Source organism: Neocloeon triangulifer, unplaced genomic scaffold (assembly GCF_031216515.1).
Source record: "Neocloeon triangulifer isolate White Clay Creek 2 clone unplaced genomic scaffold, ASM3121651v1 ptg000022l, whole genome shotgun sequence".
Lineage (NCBI taxonomy): Eukaryota > Metazoa > Arthropoda > Insecta > Ephemeroptera > Baetidae > Neocloeon > Neocloeon triangulifer.
This window is the reverse complement of record NW_026775562.1, coordinates 4,381,249-4,400,573: the sequence shown is the minus strand read 5'-3', so window position 1 is coordinate 4,400,573 and position 19,325 is coordinate 4,381,249. Positions and strand designations below refer to the sequence as shown.

The following is a 19,325-nucleotide window of genomic DNA, read 5'->3' as shown; positions in this document are numbered from 1 at the left end:
AAACAAATTATTTCTTCGCTTTGCTACTGAAAATGTACTTAAAATATTTTGTGATTTTTGTTCCAATGATCAGGTTCAGCAGGCCCGTGCAGTCGTCACGTGTGTTCCTTGGGCGCCCAGTGCGTGGAGAAGGGCGATGGACTGCCGTACTGCGAGTGTCCCACGTGTCCGGCCGAGTTCTCGCCCGCGTGTGGCTCGGACGGTCTTTCGTACGACAACGAGTGCAAACTGCGGCTCGAGGCGTGTCTGCGCAAAAAGGAAATCACCCTTCTCTACGACGGACTTTGTAGTAAGAAACCTATCAATTTTATTTAGTAATTATAATTAATTTTAATCAGATTCATTTTAAGAAAATCTACTAATTAACTTTTGTAATTAGAGCAATTTATTAAAAAAGTAAATCTTTGGACAAATTTTTACTTCTTACTTGTTTTGCGATAACTTTGAATTTTATTCTTAAAAATTAATACAATTTTAGTTTATAAATCTTCGTCTTAAACTGGTCCTAGCAAGAACCACAAAACTTAATCCCACTGTGACGCTGCATACGGTTTTCGCTGCTTTTAATGAAGCCGTGCAAATGAAGTGTGGGTTTTGGCAGAATGGGGACGGTTGGGTTTAGCCTTCGTTAAACACTAGCTCTGTGCGCACCCCTAGATCAAAGAAGCAAACGAGCGGCGCACATATAGTGTGTGTTTGTAATTCAACTCGTCGGGCAAAAGTTTGTCGAGCCTTGTGAGAGAGAAGCCGCGCGCATTAGCCACGATTATGAATGGATAATAATAATAATAATGCCGTCAAACAAGTCCGTGCGCGCCGACAACAAAGGCTCCCGTGGGAATTTGGAGTTCCGAATGCCACCTGATGAGATTCACAGTAATTAAATCTCTGCTCTTTTCTGCGGAAAAAAAATAAATTATATTACATCGGATCGATGTCCGTAGTCCTGCAGTGATTTTTTTCTCCTTTTTATATTTATTGTTCGGCGTCGCGCTTAACTGAGATTTCCCTTGTGATTGCTCCGCAGATGGCTGTGAAAGTAAGCAGTGCGATTTCTACGCCGTCTGCGAGAGCGATGGATCTGGAAGCTCCAAGTGCGTCTGCCCGCAGATTTGTCCCGCAGATGTGAGTATACGATTTCCTTGTTTAATTAAAAAGGGTTATTTGAATTGGAATGAAAATAATTTATTACGACGTGGTTAGAAGATCTCTTCATTCAGCAAAGAAAATATTTAACGATTAAAACAATCAGACAAAGTTCATGACCATGAAAATTTAATTTGTTGAATTTAAAGCTCTTTTGACTTGAAAAAAAAAACAACAGCAACAAATGTACAAAAATAAATTGACTTATTCTTTTTTTAAAGTAATTCTTTACCAAAAAAATCAAATTTATTGAAGTTTTGTTCAATTTTTTAGGTAATTACGCATATTTTAAATTAATTTAATTAAACAAATTTCGATTATTTAATACCAGTGTTTTAGTATTTTTAATTAATTTTTGTTTTAAAAATTAAGTTAATTTTTAAAGACCTACTCCGGTAATTTGTATTGCTCTTTATTCTGAAAAATTGCAGAATCTCGAGCACATTTTGTGAAAAATTCCATACCGTTGCATCGCAATCAAAAGAAAACCTAATTCAAGTGATTCGCGCAAAACGTGAGAATTGAGGTATTTTCATCAGTTTTGTGCAAAAACTGCTGGTTTTTGTCGCTTGTGGCGCTGCGATCGCTGATTTTGCAAAGTTTTCTGCACAGCGCCAGAGGGCATGAGTGGCAAAATCAGCGATCGCAGCGCCAATGTGACCAAATCCTGCAGTTTTTGGACAAAACTGATGGAAATACCTCAATTCTCACGTTTTTTGCTCGAATCACTTGAATTTGGTGTTCTTTTTACTGCGACGCAACGGTTTGGAATTTCCACAAGATATACTCAAAATTTAGAGTTATTCCTAAAAATCACCGAAGTTGGTCTTTAATTATGAAAAATATCTTATCAATTGGTTTAAGAATTAAATTTTGGAGAAGTTTTTAAAATTTTGTGAAAAATATCGTTTTTTGAAAATAAAATTCAATCAGTATTTCTCCAATATTAAATATTAATTTTTTTCATTGGAATGTTTCCCTTGCAAAAAATCCATTCAAATATCGGCTCTTTTGATGCTTTTTATATAATTATCTCCAAGTCTGGAGTTTACGTCAATTCAATTATTATTTACTCTTCATAAATATCTCAGCACGTCCATATAAATTTTTTTCGCATCTCGCGGCGGGTGGTCTTCATTCTTTCTTTACTTTTCGCCTTGTTTTTTACCCTCGCCAGGCAGCTGAAAACAAAATCGTGAAGAGGTTCTCTCTGGTGTGTTCGCTGCAAGGGTCCCGCAGAGGGTCCTTCTTTGTCTCCGCGCCGGAATACATAAAAGCTGCTTTAGAGGGCGAGTGAGTTTTATTGCTTGTCGAAGCAGCGAGCGAAAGCAAACAAAAACTCGAAAGAGAAGCATTGCATTTCTCTCGTCTGGAATTTAAATACAAATAACTGCTTTGTCCGTCGCTGCTGCATCTTTTGTTCTTTCTCTCCTGCTGAGAGATGCAAATTAATTTCCTCTCTCTCCTCTGGACCGGCGAGAAATAAGCCGGGGAGAAGTAAAAAATAAATGCCGAGAGGATATTTCGCGCAGGCACGAGGGAGGAACAACACGCGAAATCTGCACGAATTTGCAAGTCAATCTCTTATTAAAGCAAACACTCGCCGCCGCACTTTTTGCCAAATTAGTTTTGCGCCGTGTTTGCGAAAAGGGCTTATGAAGGACATACAAAAGAAGCTAAGGCTAGAAGGAGTTAAGGTAAATTGTAAAATTAATCCACATTTACCTTGTAATTAGAAAAAGGACAAATAAACAACATTAAAAACCGTTAAAAATAATTAATAAATGGAGAAAAAGTCTCTGAGAAAATTAAATTTTTAATTTTCTGAATCAATCATTGATTTTTTTTTTTTATAATAATCACAATTTTTGCCACAGAGTTGAGCTTGGACTTCAAATTTCCAATAGCTTGAATTATCTAAGAATTATTTGTTGGCGTTAATAAGAATCAATATTGGTTACATGAATTAAAATAAAAAAAAATAAAACTCCCAGAATTGGCTTTGGTTGCCTACTTTACAAATCTTTGGTCGCCTGAAGAACCAATTTTTATTTTTTCCATCGCCAATATTTTTAATTCTAGCATCAAATTTCTTATGATTCAAATGATAAAATCATTCCTGAAAATTTGAAGAAGAAAATAATTACAAAAATTTCTTTACTTTACCAATGAAATTTTAAATTAATGTATTATTAAATTTTTTATTAAACACATTAATTGTGGATATATAACTTTTCTTTTGATCTATTTCACAAATTAATCTGATTGTCCAGTCGATTCGAGTTCAATTATTACTTTTGACTGATTCCATTAGACTCCCCAGCCAATACCCTCGAACTTTCCGACTCGCTGGTGTGCATGTTGCCGCCCCAGGGCATTGGAGTGCCCGTTTTGCCCTCATCAAGCAGCTCGTTTTGGTTCGTCCGCTCTGCTGCCGAGGGTCACTCTCGGAAACACAAACCCGTATTTGCCTTGCCGACGCAACTTTTGCGCTGCGTGGAAATTTCGCGTGGATAGAAAAGCAACCGCAAACACGGCTAGTGCTGACGGGGCTCGCGGTTTTTCTCTAGAAAAAAATATAGCTGTGTTTGAGCTTTTTCCAAACGGGGTAGAAGAAGAAATAAGAAAGAGGGATGCCTCACAGGGATGCAAAGTTAACGGTGGAGTCTTTTCTTCCCACGAGCCCTCTGGTGTTCTCTCGTTAAAAGTTTGCCGAGACAACCGTGGGTTGTGATTTTTTGCTTGTATATCAAAGATCAGAAAAGATTTATTCAAAATGTTGCTGGTTTAATAAAAATTTCAGACAAATATAGGCAAATTGTTTCTGAATTGCTTAAAAAAACTGAAATGAATCAATAAATTTTTCCAAACTATTCATCGAGTGTAAATTAAAAAAGAAAAAAAAATCGAAAAATATGTTTTTTTTAAAATTGTTTTTAGAAACATGATGGATTTTTGTATTGAAATCCAATTAATTTTTCCACACTAAAGATCCTGCAAAGCTTTTTTGAAGGACAGAAAATTATTATTTATTTCTATTTATATTTGTTATAAATTTTATTAAATTTAGATTTAAATGTTTTATAGTTTTCTTCTGGTGAGTAATAAAATTGGAAATTTCTTCTAGATTGGAAAAAATATAAAGTTTTGCAATCGTTTAAAAACAGTCAAACAAAAATCGTGAACAAAAACATTTACTAATTAATTTACTCAAATGCTTTGATCCGTCGTCTCACGAACACTTGATTTGGTTTAACTGGAATGTGTGGCTGTGGTTGTTGCAGGTTTTGTCTGCGGTTTGCGGCAGCGACGGCCGGACCTATCGTTCCGAGTGCGAGTTGCGAATCCACGCGTGCAAAACGCAGAAGATGCTTCTGGTCGCGCACAAGGGCGATTGTGGTGAGTAAATGAAACAGTTTTGCCAGAATTTTATACCAAAATATATTATTCATGACAATAATTAAAGATTAAAAGGAAATTGAAAAAAAATGAGCTTTTATGTTCAACAATTGAACAAGGATAGAAATTTAAAATATTTCATTTAATTATCTAAGTAAAATTTCAGCAGGAATAATTTAACTTAAAATATAAAATTAATATGAAAGACTCCTCATCGCTACAATTTTATCCTGATGAAAAATTATTCATAATCGGAATTATTTTCAATTCAATTAGACGCGTGCTTGGAGGTGAAGTGCAAATTCGGGGCTGTGTGTGAGGCGGGCGAGTGCGTGTGTCCAGGTGCGTGTCCGGCGAGCAAAACGGAGTCGATTTGCGCCTCGGACGGCATCACCTACGCCAGCGAGTGTGAAATGGTCCGCGCTGGCTGCGCTGCCTCGCAAGAACTTCAAGTCGAATTCTACGGCGAGTGCACAGAAAAACTAGGTGAGTCGCTAATAGAAAAAGTTATTGGGAACATAAAAATTTTTTAAAAAGTCCCTCAAATTCAAATACGATGTTTTTGAAGAAAATTGCTTACACATAAAATTTTTTATCATATTTCATTCATACTTCAATAAAATATTGCTACGAATTTTTAATATTTTGCCAGGAGAAGTAAATGAAGGCGAAAATATGACTATATATAAATTTCTTGTTAAAATTTCTATAAATTTTATAATTTAACCGGTAGAATTTTTTGTACAAGAGACGATGTTTATTGACAAAATTTTAGTTTAACAGTCCTGAACAAAAATCATTAGAAAAAAGTGACTTTTTAAATTAGTTTTTCCTTTACATTACGCGTTATTTAACACCAATTTAATCCCAGGCATTCGTAGATATTTGAAAAAAAAATTCCATGACTTTCAAGGTCTAAATAATTATCATCCCAGGACTAAATCATTCAAATGCCCATAAAAATTATTTAAATTGATTTGCCACTCTGATTTTATTTTTACTTAAAATGAGGCGTTATTTAACACCATTTTAATCCCGAGTGTTCGCTGATATCTGTGAATAAAAATATTACATCATTTTCAAAATCCACCACTTTCAAGGTCTAAATAATTATCGTCCCAGGACTAAATCGTTGAAATGCCCATAAAAATTCTTTGTATTGGATTGAAAACCTGAGCTATTTTTTTAGTTTTGTAAAAAATCTTTCAATATTGAAATTTTTTGAATTTTTTATGTGTAGCAATAAAAAAATTTGTTTTTATTTTCACAAATCTTTACGTTTTTAATGAAAAAAATATTAATTTCATTCAAAACAATTTTCTCACCTAATTTCAAATTCTTCTCTAATTTTTGTTTTCAGTTACACCGGCGCCGACGGTGGCGCCGATGAACACTTTCGCGCCTATGGTGGTCGTTCGGAAGGGCGGCAAAGGGCCCGGCGCGCGCGCCAACGAGGTTGCGGGGGGCAAGGGGGCCGAGGCGGAGGCGTGCAAGGACATCCGATGCGACTTCGACGCGACCTGCGAACTCGGCGACGACCACTTCCCGCGCTGCACCTGCAAATTCGAGTGTCCCGTCGCAGAAAACAAGCCGGTGTGCGCCTCTGACCTGCGGATGTACCCGAACGCGTGCGCCATGAAGATGGAGGGATGCCAACGCCAGGAGGAACTTCGACTCCGACCCATCGACCTTTGTGAAGGTCCGACCTTTTTTAAATTTGTCCTGTTAAAATAGTAGTTTAGAAATTTGAAAATTATGTTTATAGATCATATTTTTCATATTTTCAAGCTAAGCTGAAAAAAATTCATGATATTTTTTAATTTCAAAATTCAATTTATCCCAAAATTACATCTTATTATACAGAAATTGTGTTCAATCATTTAATTTAACTGAAATTATAACACGAAGTTAAATTTCAAGCTAATTACAGATATTCAAATCCATTAAACTCGTTTAATAATGTCTTAATCACTTTAATTTAAGCCATTTTAATTTTTAAATAACTAATAATATTTCAAATTTATTATTATTCTTTTCAAAAAAATTATGATCTTAAAACAAAATCGTCTTTTCTAGAAAATAATTAAACTTAAATACTGAAAGAAGGCATCAAATCGCATAAAAGTTTATTAAATTTAGAATAATTTTGCTTGCAACTTTCATGAACATATATGAAAGTTGTTCATTTCCGTCCTCCCTTTGTAGTTAGACCGCTGTACAAAATTTGCATTAAATTTGCCAGCAGGTATGGAAGTGAAGCCTTGCAACGGCGCCACGCCGCTGGTGAGTCCGGAAACGGGCGACGAGTACGACTGCGGCAGCGGCCCCCGGAGGCAGGACTGCCCGTCGGCCAGCTACTGCCACCAAACGCCAAACTTCGCCAAGTGCTGTCGCAAAGGTAAATCCGCTCGCTCGCTCGCAAATTCAATCAAACGGTCTTTCGTCCTTCTCCGTTTCCGCGCCAACTCCCGGCCGGCCACTCGAAAACTTTGCGCAAGAAAAAGGCTCGGAATTTGATACAATTTGCCTCTCGCTCGGGTAAAAGTTTCAGGACACGTAAGAGCTTTTGAAAGCACTTTTAGAAAAACTGATTCAATTTTGGAATACTTGGGTGCAATTCGACGTTTTAAAAAGACGCTAATATATCAAATATTTTCTTTTCATCTCGAGACTTTTACAAAGGATGGATTTTAAATTTGTCTATAGAGATAATAATTTCAACATTTATTTAGATTTATATTAATAATAATAGTTAATTTTGAAATAAATCAATTTAAACGGAAAATATTAAACCAGTTTTAAATTAATTCAGCAGCATTGATGATTTTTTTCTGCTTTCATTAATCACTTTAAACAAAAGTTCGTGATATATATCAACAAATTTCAAAACTATTTTAATTTTTACCACAAAAATTTTTCACAGTTATTCTAAATTGAGAGGACTGAAATTCTAAAAAATGTCAATAAAAGAATGTGTGCTATCAATTCATTTACGTCCTTATTTTCATCAATATTTCAATTTCACCAGGTGTCCGCAATCACTTGAAATAGACGCGAGTCTAGGATTAAAGGTCTATAGACGTTTAATTTAATCCAGGAAGTCACTCTGGTTGAAAATTTCTTAATTTTAACTGTGAAAATTTAAATATCTCGGCGCTTCAGCTTTTTACTTAAAGCGTTAATTTTCAACCCTTTGGCGAGCCATTGAGAAAACAACTAAATCTCACGTTTTTCCTTTAATTGTTAAACCACGATGAACATTTTAGTTAATTAATGCCTATTAAATACTTTAAAAGCCAATTCAAGCTGTAATCATGGCAATTGAGCTCAAAATTAATTAATTTTAGTCCTAGAAAAGGACAAATTTAGTTGAAAAGTCGATTTTTTAACTAGTTTCTGAAATTAGCGCGGGTTGTTTTAGGGGTTTCATGTTAATTTATTATGGAAATGTATCTCAAGAAGAAACATTTAAGACCCATCACATGCCAATTTATTAACCCGCGTTAATTTGCCAGCGAAACAAAAAACGAAAATTTTCACCTCTATGACAAGCCACTGAGAAATGAACCTTATTTTACTTTTACCTATTAATTGTGAAATCCTTTGTGCAATCGAGTTTAGGAGAATCTTAGTGATTGCTTGTTTGAAAATATTGTAATTTCTTCTTATTTGAACCGATTATCAGTATTTTTCTTCTTAAAATTTCACCCTCTACCAAATTTATTTTTTTAGTAAATTAACTTCTGTCAAAAATAAAAAACTGTGGATTTGAATTCAACAAACGTGGTTCCAACGCCATTGCGAACTTTTCAGCTGAAAATTGTGAAAATCATTTGGCACAACGAATCGCTCTGCCCTTGCACAGCTTTGGGAAGGGAAAGCCAATAAAGTTTAATTTTCTGTTACGGAGCAGATGCGATCGTTGCGCAGAAGAACTGCGAGGACTCCTGGTTTGGCTGCTGTCCTGATGGCAAAACGCCAGCCCTGGGGGCGGACAATGTGGGCTGCCCGTCCACCTGCAATTGCAATAAACTCGGTAAGTGCCATATTTGGAAAGAAAAACTTTGGCTTTCTAAAAATGGTACATTTATTATTGTTGTTGAAATTTAACGAAGGAACATTTTGGACTACAAAATTGTGCTAAAACACAAAAATCTAGAAGGAATATTTAAAAAAGCTTCATGTTCTTGTGAAATTAATTTATAAAAGAATAAAAAAAAATGTGACTTAATTTTTATTTGCATGAACATTTATATTAATTTAGTTTGGACAATTATAAATTTAAACTCCAATTTTTTCAGTTTTAATGACAAATCATTTAACTTTAAACAATTTAAATTTAAATTTTTTATATCATTTCAATGTTTTTTGTGCAGGATCGTATTCAGAAGACCAGTGCGACGAGGAGACGGGTCAGTGCGACTGCCGGCCAGGTGTTGGCGGAGAAAAGTGTGATCGATGCGAACCCGGCTACTGGGGACTGCTCAAGCTCTCCGAGGGCTACCTAGGATGTATTCGTGAGTTGCCTTGATTTTTAATTTCGCGAAACACGCTCGCTCCATTAAGTTTAATTCCGGCCGCTGACAGTGAGAAAAACACGGCAAAGAAAAAGCGGAAAAGAAAAATTGCTTTCACGATTTAAGCGTTGAAAGAAGTCGCTTTGAATTAATTTAAAATAGGCAAGAATGTGCAAAACACGCAATAATAGAAAAATAAATTTACTTTCATGTTTTTCTTAAGGATTAAAAATTTATAGACGAAGAAATATCTTTTATCTAGAATTTTTGGTAAAAATTTTAATAGCTTTTTTTAATATTTTTGGACTGTTTTGTCTGTGTTTATTAATCCGAGACTGAATTTTGAACAATAAATAAATTATTTAATTAAATGAGTCTTTTTTGAAAGATTTCAATTATTCATTAGATTTGCATTTGTGAAAATTAATGCTTTCACCAATTTTATATTTAGAACAGAAACAAAATTAAACTAAATTTTTTGCATGTATAAAAAAAATGGATTAAATATAAAAAAAAAATTGAAACTATTTTACTTCAGCCTGTAAGCTTTTAACTGAAGTTTTAGCAAAGAAAATTCATTCCTGTTGGTCTATATTTAAAAAAAATGGTATTTTTTTTAATAAATTTTTTTAAGTGCCGGAAAAAAATAATCAAATGGGATTTTATGAACCCTTTCAGCGTGCCAGTGCTCGTCACTGGGTTCGGTGAGAGACGACTGTGAGCAAATGACAGGTCGCTGCGTTTGCAAACCTGGTGTTACCGGCCAACGCTGCACCAACTGCGCTCCCGGACTTGTCTTGGGACTCAATGGATGTGCCAGAGGTATTTTTTTTTCTTACTTCTCATCTCATTTGACTTCATTTGAACACTTTATATTTAAGAAATTGATTACTTCAAATATCAAATTTCAATTATTTAAAAATTATTGCCTTATTTTATAAAAATTTCAAAATTACTTTAATTATTTTCAATTTAATTATTTAAAACTCCTGTTTTTTTCTCAGAATTGAAAGTTTTTTTTTTTTTAAATAATAAAACAAACAATTCATCATGGGCAGAGTAAATTTATTTCTCTCTAAACTTCTGCTCTCAATTCAACTTTTCTGCTCAAGTCGATCCTTCGGCGCCGCGACCAACTTCCTGCAGCGAGCTCGTGTGCTATCACGGCGCCACGTGCGAGATGAAAGCGGGCAAGGCCGAGTGCAGCTGCAGAATCGCCTGTTCGGAAGATCCCCCGACGCGATCGCAGGTACTTGAGAAAAGAGAAAGAAAGAAAGAGAGCCATTGAGACGAGCAGATTGAATTGATGCCGATTGATTCCAGACTGTCTGCGGCAACGATGGTCAGACGTACTCGACCGAGTGCCAAATGAAGCAGTATGCATGCCGCTACCAAAAGGAGATTGCGGTTCAGGGACTTGGCTCGTGCAGAGGTAATTAAATTTTGATTCACAATTTTCACAAATTTTAATCACAATTTTTACAAGGAAAATAGTCATTTTTTTAAAGTTATGATTACAAAAAAGGATAAAATATTATTTTTTATTTGGTTTTATTTATTAAAATCTTTTTATAATTAATTTAATCTTAATTATGTCCAAAAAATACAAAATTAATGTAATAAATTAATTTATTTTTCCCAAAAGTTTTTTCGTTTTATTTTAAGCGCTTTTTTATTACATATTTTAATTAACCTTTTTTTCCAGTGATATAAAATATTATTATTTTATTAATTAGACGAATATTTAATTATAATTTTTCTTTTCTTTTTTAGAACTGGGCATAACTGAGGCGCCCCTTCGTCGTTGGACTGGCGAGCTGAGTTCCCCCCTGTACAAATCGACTCGGCATTTGCTGCCCCTCGAACACTACGACGGTGGGTCTGCGTGGGCCAAGGGCGGCGGTCACCGACCTACCCCCGCCACTGTGCAGGTGCGCTCCCTGCTGGGCGACGTGTGCTCCCGTGACCTGGACTGCGTCGTGGTTCACAGCAGGTGCTCCAGCAACATTTGCATTTGCAAGGAGGGCCACGTCGAGTCGTCCGACCACCTCGAGTGCATTTGTGAGTCGAGGAAACAAATGTCTTTCTTTGATTAAAAATGTTTTAAACTGTGCAGCAAACAATTCGAGATACAAAAGGGGGTGTTCGTCACAACCGTGCCACAACGGGGGCACCTGCTACGATTTGGACGAAGGAGTTTTCGAATGCAAGTGTCAAACCAACTGGACTGGTATTCAGTGCCAACAAGTTGCTGTCAAGAAAGGTATGAAAAATTGAAATATTTGAATTTACTAAAAAAAAAAAACAATTTCATAGTTGATACTCTTTATAAAGATTCAAAGGTTTTTTTAATACAAAATTTGGTTAATTTATCAACTTTAAAGTTTCCAGAACGGCAGTTTATTAAATGGAATCTAATTTTTTCCAGAAATATTTAGATTTTATGCAAAAATCTATCAGGATTCATAATGTTTTGTAATTTTTTTTTTAGAGTACGACATTCCTGCTTTCGACGGTCATTCCTTCGTCCAACTGAAGAGACTGAAAGCTTACAATAAATTCAGCATAGAAATTGAATTCAAAACCTATGCCAATGATGGAATTTTGCTGTACAATCAGCAAAAAACAGACGGAACCGGAGACTTCATTTCACTGGCCATTGTCAATGGGTAAAATTCCAATTAATTTAATATTTCATAAAATTAAATTTTATCATTTTTTATTCTAGTCATGTTGAATTCCGGTACAACCTCGGTAATGGCCCAGTGGTCATAACTTCACATGAAAAGGTCCAGCTCAAGAAATTCCACCATGTTGTGGCCAGAAGATACCACAGGGATGGCGTTCTAAAGCTGGACGATTTCGAAGACGTAGCAGGGCAATCTCAGGGCAGCCTTAAATCTCTTGACTTGCAAGAAGACGCTTTCATTGGTTTCGTCCCAACTCAAGAGAAAAAGTAAAACTAAAATTTAATCTAAACAAAACAATAATTTCTCATATAATTTTAGAGTTTTTGAAAATATCGGCACCAGTTTCGGTCTCATCGGATGCGTCCGGAAGTTGAAAATCGGCCGCAAGGTGGTCGAGCTACACGCCGGACGAGACGCCCTGGTCGAGAAAACGCAGGGCATCAGGGAATGTGGAGAAAATCCTTGTTCCGTTCTCCCGTGCCTGAATGGCGGCACCTGTCTGGCCATAGACTCAGTCAGCTTCAAGTGCGCCTGCACTGCCAGCTTCTCAGGTGACACGTGCGCCCTTCAGGTCGCACCTTGCGCCTCCTCACCCTGCGCCGCAGGATCCTCCTGCGTCGAACTGGTCACCGGATTCACGTGCCAGTGTCCGATTGGCAAGAAAGGAAGAACGTGTCACGAAGGTATGAAAAAAATCGAACTCCTACAATTTGGTGATTATGCAACCTGCGCTACATTCAGATGCAGCAGGTTGCATAATTTAGAAATCTTTTATTAAAAATCTTTATGAATGAATTAATTATTGAACACCATTAGATGTGGTAAAGAAATATGAACAAAATTAATATAAAATTAAGTCTTTTTGAGACAAATCCAGGACAAATTTCAAAATAAAAACAATAATTTAGACGAAAAAAAAAGGAATTGAAGCTTCAAAATTAAAATTAGTTTTTAGATTCAAATTTTTATGATTTATAATTGATTTCATTTGCAGTCGAGTTGAATTTGCCAGAGGTTTACACGGCCGAGTTTCAAGGAGACTCTTTCCTGGCACTGCCGAAACTGGAGAATGTGGCTCGAGCCTTTTCTTTTGAAGTTTGGTTCATGTCGAGAGCTCCCTCAGGACTGCTTCTCTACGACGGCCAGCTGGTCGGTGGAAGGGGAGATTTTATTTCTCTAAATCTGGTGGACAGACACGTCCAGTTCAAGTTCGACTTAGGCAGTGGCTCCGCTAACATTACGTAAAAAAATCATTCCAATCTTTTGAGGCATAAAATTTAAATTGAAAATTGCAGCTCTCCGACTTCAGTTACTCTGAATGAGTGGCACATGATCAGAGTGAGCAGGGTGGACAAGGAGGGCACCCTGCAGGTTGATAATGACACGATAGTGAAGGGATCATCAGGACCACCCCTAAACGAACTGAATTTGGAGCTGCCTTTCTACATCGGCGGAGTGCCGTAATTATTAAAAAAAAAAAAAAAAAATAGTAGAAATAAATTTATAAAAAAATTCAATTATTTAAGGGCTTTGAGTGAAGTTAGCCGAGACTCTGGAGTGACTATTGGTCTGAACGGTGCCATCCAGCGGGTGGTAGTAAATGGAGAGGTCTTGGACGACCTCGTCAAAAGGGCAAATTCAAAAAGAGGCGTTTCTCATTACTCGGGGCCACCTTGCTCAGGAAATGCGTCTCCCTGCAAAAACGGCGGCGTCTGTCATCCGAGGCTCAACAGTTTCTTGTGCAAATGTGCTCCCAGCTACACCGGAGACCAGTGCCAACAAAGTAGGAATTTTTTTAATAAAATAAAAATATTGCAAATGTAAATTTTAAGGAATTGGAGACGACGGGTTGGAGCGGCCTGTCAAATTCACCGGAGAAACGTTCCTGCAGTATTCCAACAAAGCCATCCACAAACAGTGAGTTTTTATTTTTTACTTGTGGCTGCTTGATTACTAATTTCGGTGAAAGGGTCGCTTCTAACAAAACCTTGCTTGTGGCAAACGCCTCGGAAGAAGTAGATGTGGTGGAGGAGGAAATTTACGAAGATGACGACGAGGAAGGAATCGAAATCAACGAAGACGACGAATATGTTTACGACGATGACGACTTTGACTTTTTTGACAAAAGGTTGCACCTCTTAGAGAGGATATCATGTAAATAAAATAAATTATTATTATTATTTCAGGAGAAAAGGTGAGCGCAACAATCGGTACGAGTTGAAGGTGCGCACGCAAGAGGACAATGGGCTGCTCTTGTGGACAAACCGGGGCAACACCTTGAAGGACGACTTCCTGGCCATTGCCGTCATCAATGGCTACCCTGAAATTAGTTTCAACTTGGGAAGACAGAAGAATCTTCTTGCCATTCGCTCTCGGGTAATAATTAAATAAATTATTAAGTTTCAAAATTAAATTTTAATATATTTAGGTGAAAATTTCCGATGGCGTTTGGCACTCGATCACTGTGCAGAGGCGCAAACGGCAGGCGCAGATTTCGGTCGATGGATCCACACCCATCAAGGGGGTTGCAGAGCAGGGGGCTTCTTTGCTCAACACGAACGGCCGCCTCTGGATAGGTAGGAACAAAAAATTTTAATTTTCCTTCTTTTTCTTTACTTTCCGTTTCTCTTTATTTATTTATTTATTTTTTAATATGCATGCTTATGAAAAAGAAAACATGCAAAATCTGATGGGCATTGCAGGCGGTGCGCCAACTTTGCCGCCTGGCCTTCCAGCCCAATACTACCTGGGCTTCCGCGGTTGCGTCACTAGCGTCAAAGTGGACAAACGGCCGCTGCATTTGGTGCACCACGCGGAAAACTCGCCGGCCACGCACTTCTGCGACGCCAACTAAATATTTAATTAGAGTGACTTATTCAACTATAAGTGGGGTGAATTGAATGAATGCAACTCTGGTGTGTAGGCGTGTCTTTTATTTCAAGAACTAAAACTGCAAAGTGTGCGAGTCAAGTTTTTGTGAATTAAATCAGTCATAATTTGAAGTTAAAAAAAAGTCAGAAATTTTATCGACATATCAAAATCTTTGAGTTTAAAATTTTCAGCTAATTCCTTTAAAAATGGGATCTGCGTGCTGAATGTTAAAAAAATAATTCATATCAATCTTCTTATATCAAAAACGATCAAAAATTACTTTATCTGAATAATATAGGAGCACATTTGTTTCCCATGATTGATAATTGTAATATTTCAATGTGTTGATTTTTAAGGTTGCCTGTAAATGAGGAATTTCAATGTTGTCTGTGGGTGAAATGTGAAAAATGAAAATTTATATATAATATTAGTCACTTTCTGTCGGCAGAAATTTGAATGAGAGTGAATTGAAATATCAAGCCAGAGAGGAGACTAAAAGTAAACAATTGTATTCCGCCGTTACCCTTGTGTCGCAATAAAAGTGATATTATTTTCAAATTTTCAGTATTTTAAAAAAAAATACCAAATTAAATTCTATACTATTTTTTTATTAGATCGTTATTTTAAATTTTTTTTTAAATTCAAAGATCTATTTAAATCAATATAAAAAACTACATAATTTTATTTTATAGGCTTTGAGAATTGAAAGTTTTTTACAAATTTTGGTATGCATAAATTTTTATTTTAGAAAAACCAAAGAACTTATACAAGAGATTTGATAAAACCAGAAATGCATGCAGAGAATACACCAGATCATATTTTTTATTTTTTAAAATATATAAATTTACCCGAAGCTTTTAACAAATATTCTGTTTCAAAAGCTTGTGAGACGTGAAACCTTTCGGATGAATTTCTCTCTAAAAATTTGCGTCCCTTTGGCCTTTTCCTTGGGCTTATTGAAAATTATCAGATGCAAAATCATTGACCGTTTGTGAAGCTGATAAATTTCCAAAGTTCTTCGGTCTCCTTTGGATAAAATTCTGCTTTTACGTATATTTTACTAGCTGCACTCCAGAAGAAGGTCACGAGCTGGCGCAGTCCTAAATGACTGAATTTGTACCTTGTTGGAATAAACCCTCCCGCCTCTCCATTGCTGCCATTTTCCGCCACACTGCCGCAATATCCAATAGAATCGGTATGACAATGGAATCTGATCTTCGATTTCTGGAGGAAAAACTTAAACTCTTCTCTTTTGCAAATGAATTCCTTAAAAAGGCAATGCCACTCTCCAGCTAAGCCTCCCTTTCCACCGAAACCAGCCGCTCCATACTTGCTACTCACTCTGATTTCTTCCGGCCGGCGAAGGAGAAAGTCAATAGAACCGGCGCCACTTGCGGCGCCGCCATTTCCCCCGTTTCCACCGTTGGACGCGGTACCATTGCCTCGAGCTTCGGCTCTGATGAATTTTGTTCCTTCTGACGATCGAACGTTCAAGTGATATTGATATCCTATCAGACGGTCCACACCAAATTCGCGATAGATACCATAATTAAAAAAACTCGACAAGTCGTTGGGATAGGAGACGCTATTTGAACTGAAACCGTTTCCTCCTGATTGTCCATCGCTTCCGGAACCTCCTGTGCTTTTGACAAAAAGCCAGTAAACATTTTTTACCTCCAAAGCCATAATTTTCAATTCTCCAGAACTAAAACCATCGTTTCCATTTTGACCGTTGGCTCCTGAAAGGCCAGAAATATTAGAATCCGCTGGTTTATCAAATGGGTTGCCTGATGATCCGGTGAGCTTGATGGTTCTTTCTTTTTCCACAACTTCAATTACCGGTGCAATCATTGCCAAGTGCGTATCCTGCAGGCTGAGGTCACAGTCGATGAATAGTTTTTTTGTGGCAATAATTACGATCTGATGGGTTTTTCTGTTGTATTTAGAAATTGTTTCAGAGATTCGGCTCAGGACGACGTTTTTTCCACTAAAAATTATTGTATTTCCATCCACAGTGAAATTTTCAAGCTGAGGTTTGAACTCGTCAATGACATCTCTCAAAATAGATGCGAGTTCCAATTTTCCATCGATCAGACCTGCCGAGAGCTGAATTGGCTTGTAGCTAAAGCCTAAACTACATAAGTAGTTTATGAAAAGGGTCAAGTTTGATTGGTATTTATACCAATTTGAAGGTACGGATGACTGGACCGAATACAATTCAAAGTCTGCCATCAAGCTTTGCAAGAATTTCATGAAATTATGCGCATTTTGTACATCGGCATAAAATATTTGTTTCCGGCCGAGCATGTTATCAATTTCTGCTGAAATTTTTGCTAAGTTCTGCTGCTCGGCGACTTGGTAAAAAAACAACAATTTCTGCGTTTCCAATTCCAGCTCGTCTTGAAACTCAAGACGGACCGTCAAATTTTGGTTTAAAGCTTCTAGCTCATTAAAATTGTCAATGCTGCGCTGAAATTCCAAAAGGTTGTTGCAGTATTTTATGTCGGAATCAACTTTATCTTCAATCCGATTGAAACGATATTCTAATCTCACGTCAAAATTATCGGCCAGTTTTTCGTATTGCATTTTAAACAGTCGGTCTACTTTAGCTCTAGATGTGGTGATCAGATTGTCTCTGATGTAAATCACAGTTTCGGGTGCAACTGAGACTTCAAAATCTTTGCTGAAACTTTTAGAGAAATTCAATCGGTTGAAAATAAGATTCCGAATGTCTTCGTAATTTTTTCTAAGAGGCTCTGATTGCCACGGCGACTGAACTTCGTCAGGCCGACGGAAAATGGCAATGCTTCCTTTTTCTCTTACGTAATGCACAAGCAATATTTGGTCCCTCAAACTAGCCATTGAGGAATTGTCATTTTTATCCAAACTAATCATCTGTTGGTTCAAGTGCTCTTCGGTCTTTCCGAGGAAAACTTTAATTGCTCTAATTGTTTGAACATCATTTTTCCGCTCGTAAACTTTGGTCACGACCAAGCTGATTGATTCCCCAAACGACTCGATGTTTCCTTTCAAAAGATGGGCCAAGTGCCTAAATGTTGTGATAAACGCCAAGCGGTCATTATTGAGCAAAACGTTGGAATAATTTTCTACGATTACAATTTTCATCTTTTTCGCACCATCCAAAATTTTTTTGTTAAAAAATGCGGCGACCAAGTCATACTCGGCGCTGCGCGTGTCCCGAAAACCGGCCATGTCAACGATCGGGAGTCCAGTTTGAAGGTCGAGGTCAGTATTTGGGAAAAAGGTTTTGGATGTCATGCTGTCCAAGCTGCCGATTCGAGTTTCGTTATCGGTAAAAATGCAGTCCATCTGCTCATTTTCGACGACCGTCAACGTTTCATCCTTCCGCAGAAATTTGGACAAGGTGCTTTTACCTGTGCCAGTGACGCCGACGAGGACGATTAACTCGCCGTTGCCCTTGATTAATTGCGTCGCTGATTGGCCATCCTTAAATATATTAATTAAAATTAATTAATATTTGCAAAATTAAATTAAATAGAGACATTGTAAAATGACCGAGAAGAATAAATTATAATAATAATAAAATTTACAATGCCTTACTAACGATTGAATTAAATTAAAACGAGGTATAATTTTAAATTATTATTTCTTATTTTGATTTTTTTTTGTTACCTTGAAAAGTTTGTCCACATCTGGCTTTTTCGGAAGCTCGCAAGAAATTACTGCGAGGAGCAGTAAATAAGGCAGAAACAGAAAGAGATTCTGCGAAAAAAAATTTATAAATCTCTATACTTACATTGTGGAAAGTTGGGTATTCTTTGCGGTCGAAATATTAAACTTTTGTTTTCTTTCAACTTTTTCATATTAAAAAGCGATTAAAAGGTTAATGAATTACCACAAATTTATCAGGAAAATAAAAACGTATCAGAAATTTATAATTTTACTTAAAAGGAACTAATAATTGCGCTCTTACCATTGAATCACCATTCACCGACCAGTCATGAAGATCAAAAGTCTGTTTCTCCTAAAAAAACTGCTCTTATAAAGATTATTTGAGAAGAATGATAACTTTGTGTTGTGTGGTGGGGATAAATGTGATAAATTATATGCCACGCTGGTAAAACACCAACAAACTTTGCGACTTAAATATTTGATCAATTCAAAGGCCACTGAAATATATCAACAATTTTACGAAATCCATGAATTCATAAGCATAATAAATAATAATTTAACTGAATACGTTTTGGCCCTCAAAGGGACGTAAATTGGAGTGAATGAAATTCGCTGAAACAAATTTTTGGCAGATTAAAATATAAATGTTTTCAATCCATTGAATGGGTTAAAAAAAATTACTTTTGTCATTGAAATTTTGAAAAAGAATACAAAATAAGAATACATTTTTCATAAAATGTAGAAAAATCAAGAAATTTTATTTAATTTACAGTGGCTTTGCCCACAAATGGAAACGAACCAAAAGGAAACAAATAAAATGTTAGATCGCAGCAGATTTATGAACATTAAAATAAAATATAAACTGGCAGCTTTCGAGTTTACCAAGGCTTTCTTTATTGTGTTTCAATGCGGGAACTGATAACCGAGCTTCATTAATTGATATGAAAATATAATATCTAAAGAGCCTCTACAAGTGTAGATTTGCTGAAAATATTATTAAGCCCAATTTTATTTTTATTGAAGGCCACACGCGTGCAGATTTGTCTGA

At 36.4% G+C, this 19,325-nt stretch overlaps 2 protein-coding genes across 6 annotated transcripts in view; one reads left to right on the top strand and one right to left on the bottom strand.

The window, feature by feature from the left end:
• LOC132204573 (agrin-like) overlaps window positions 1–15,161 on the top strand; it is a 190,258-nt gene extending 175,097 nt beyond the window's left edge. For 3 of the 5 annotated variants that reach the window (XM_059633162.1, XM_059633161.1, XM_059633160.1), the window contains 24 exons: window positions 74–289; window positions 1,028–1,125; window positions 4,431–4,545; window positions 4,822–5,031; window positions 5,906–6,244; window positions 6,788–6,943; window positions 8,459–8,581; window positions 8,922–9,062; window positions 9,741–9,884; window positions 10,175–10,311; window positions 10,386–10,494; window positions 10,836–11,123; window positions 11,179–11,325; window positions 11,554–11,731; window positions 11,791–12,018; window positions 12,071–12,435; window positions 12,747–12,993; window positions 13,048–13,212; window positions 13,279–13,535; window positions 13,585–13,669; window positions 13,722–13,880; window positions 13,939–14,128; window positions 14,181–14,328; window positions 14,455–15,161. In XM_059633162.1, coding sequence (XP_059489145.1) covers window positions 74–289; window positions 1,028–1,125; window positions 4,431–4,545; window positions 4,822–5,031; window positions 5,906–6,244; window positions 6,788–6,943; window positions 8,459–8,581; window positions 8,922–9,062; window positions 9,741–9,884; window positions 10,175–10,311; window positions 10,386–10,494; window positions 10,836–11,123; window positions 11,179–11,325; window positions 11,554–11,731; window positions 11,791–12,018; window positions 12,071–12,435; window positions 12,747–12,993; window positions 13,048–13,212; window positions 13,279–13,535; window positions 13,585–13,669; window positions 13,722–13,880; window positions 13,939–14,128; window positions 14,181–14,328; window positions 14,455–14,606 — 4,397 coding nt within the window. In that variant the 3' untranslated portion in view covers window positions 14,607–15,161. The remainder of the gene's footprint in view (window positions 1–73; window positions 290–1,027; window positions 1,126–4,430; window positions 4,546–4,821; window positions 5,032–5,905; window positions 6,245–6,787; window positions 6,944–8,458; window positions 8,582–8,921; window positions 9,063–9,740; window positions 9,885–10,174; window positions 10,312–10,385; window positions 10,495–10,835; window positions 11,124–11,178; window positions 11,326–11,553; window positions 11,732–11,790; window positions 12,019–12,070; window positions 12,436–12,746; window positions 12,994–13,047; window positions 13,213–13,278; window positions 13,536–13,584; window positions 13,670–13,721; window positions 13,881–13,938; window positions 14,129–14,180; window positions 14,329–14,454) is intronic. The other 2 variants (XM_059633163.1, XM_059633164.1) reach the window with 2 other exon arrangements.
• Window positions 15,162–15,373: 212 nt separating this feature from the next.
• On the bottom strand, window positions 15,374–18,736 carry LOC132204164 (uncharacterized). Its single transcript, XM_059632482.1, has 3 exons — window positions 18,579–18,736; window positions 18,278–18,367; window positions 15,374–18,091 (listed from the first exon to the last, which is right to left on the bottom strand). Exons 1-3 carry the CDS (start codon window positions 18,579–18,581, stop codon window positions 15,602–15,604), a joined length of 2,583 nt encoding a protein of 860 aa, XP_059488465.1. The 5' UTR covers window positions 18,582–18,736; the 3' UTR covers window positions 15,374–15,601.
• Between the last annotated feature and the right edge of the window lie 589 nt (window positions 18,737–19,325).

What these genes read in the sequence shown, in the direction of transcription:
- LOC132204164 (XM_059632482.1), bottom strand. An exon ending in ATGTGGACAAACTTTTCAAG is followed by an intron (nt 18,092 to 18,277) that starts GTAACAAAAAAA and finishes AATATATTTAAG; the next exon opens with GATGGCCAATCAGCGACGCA.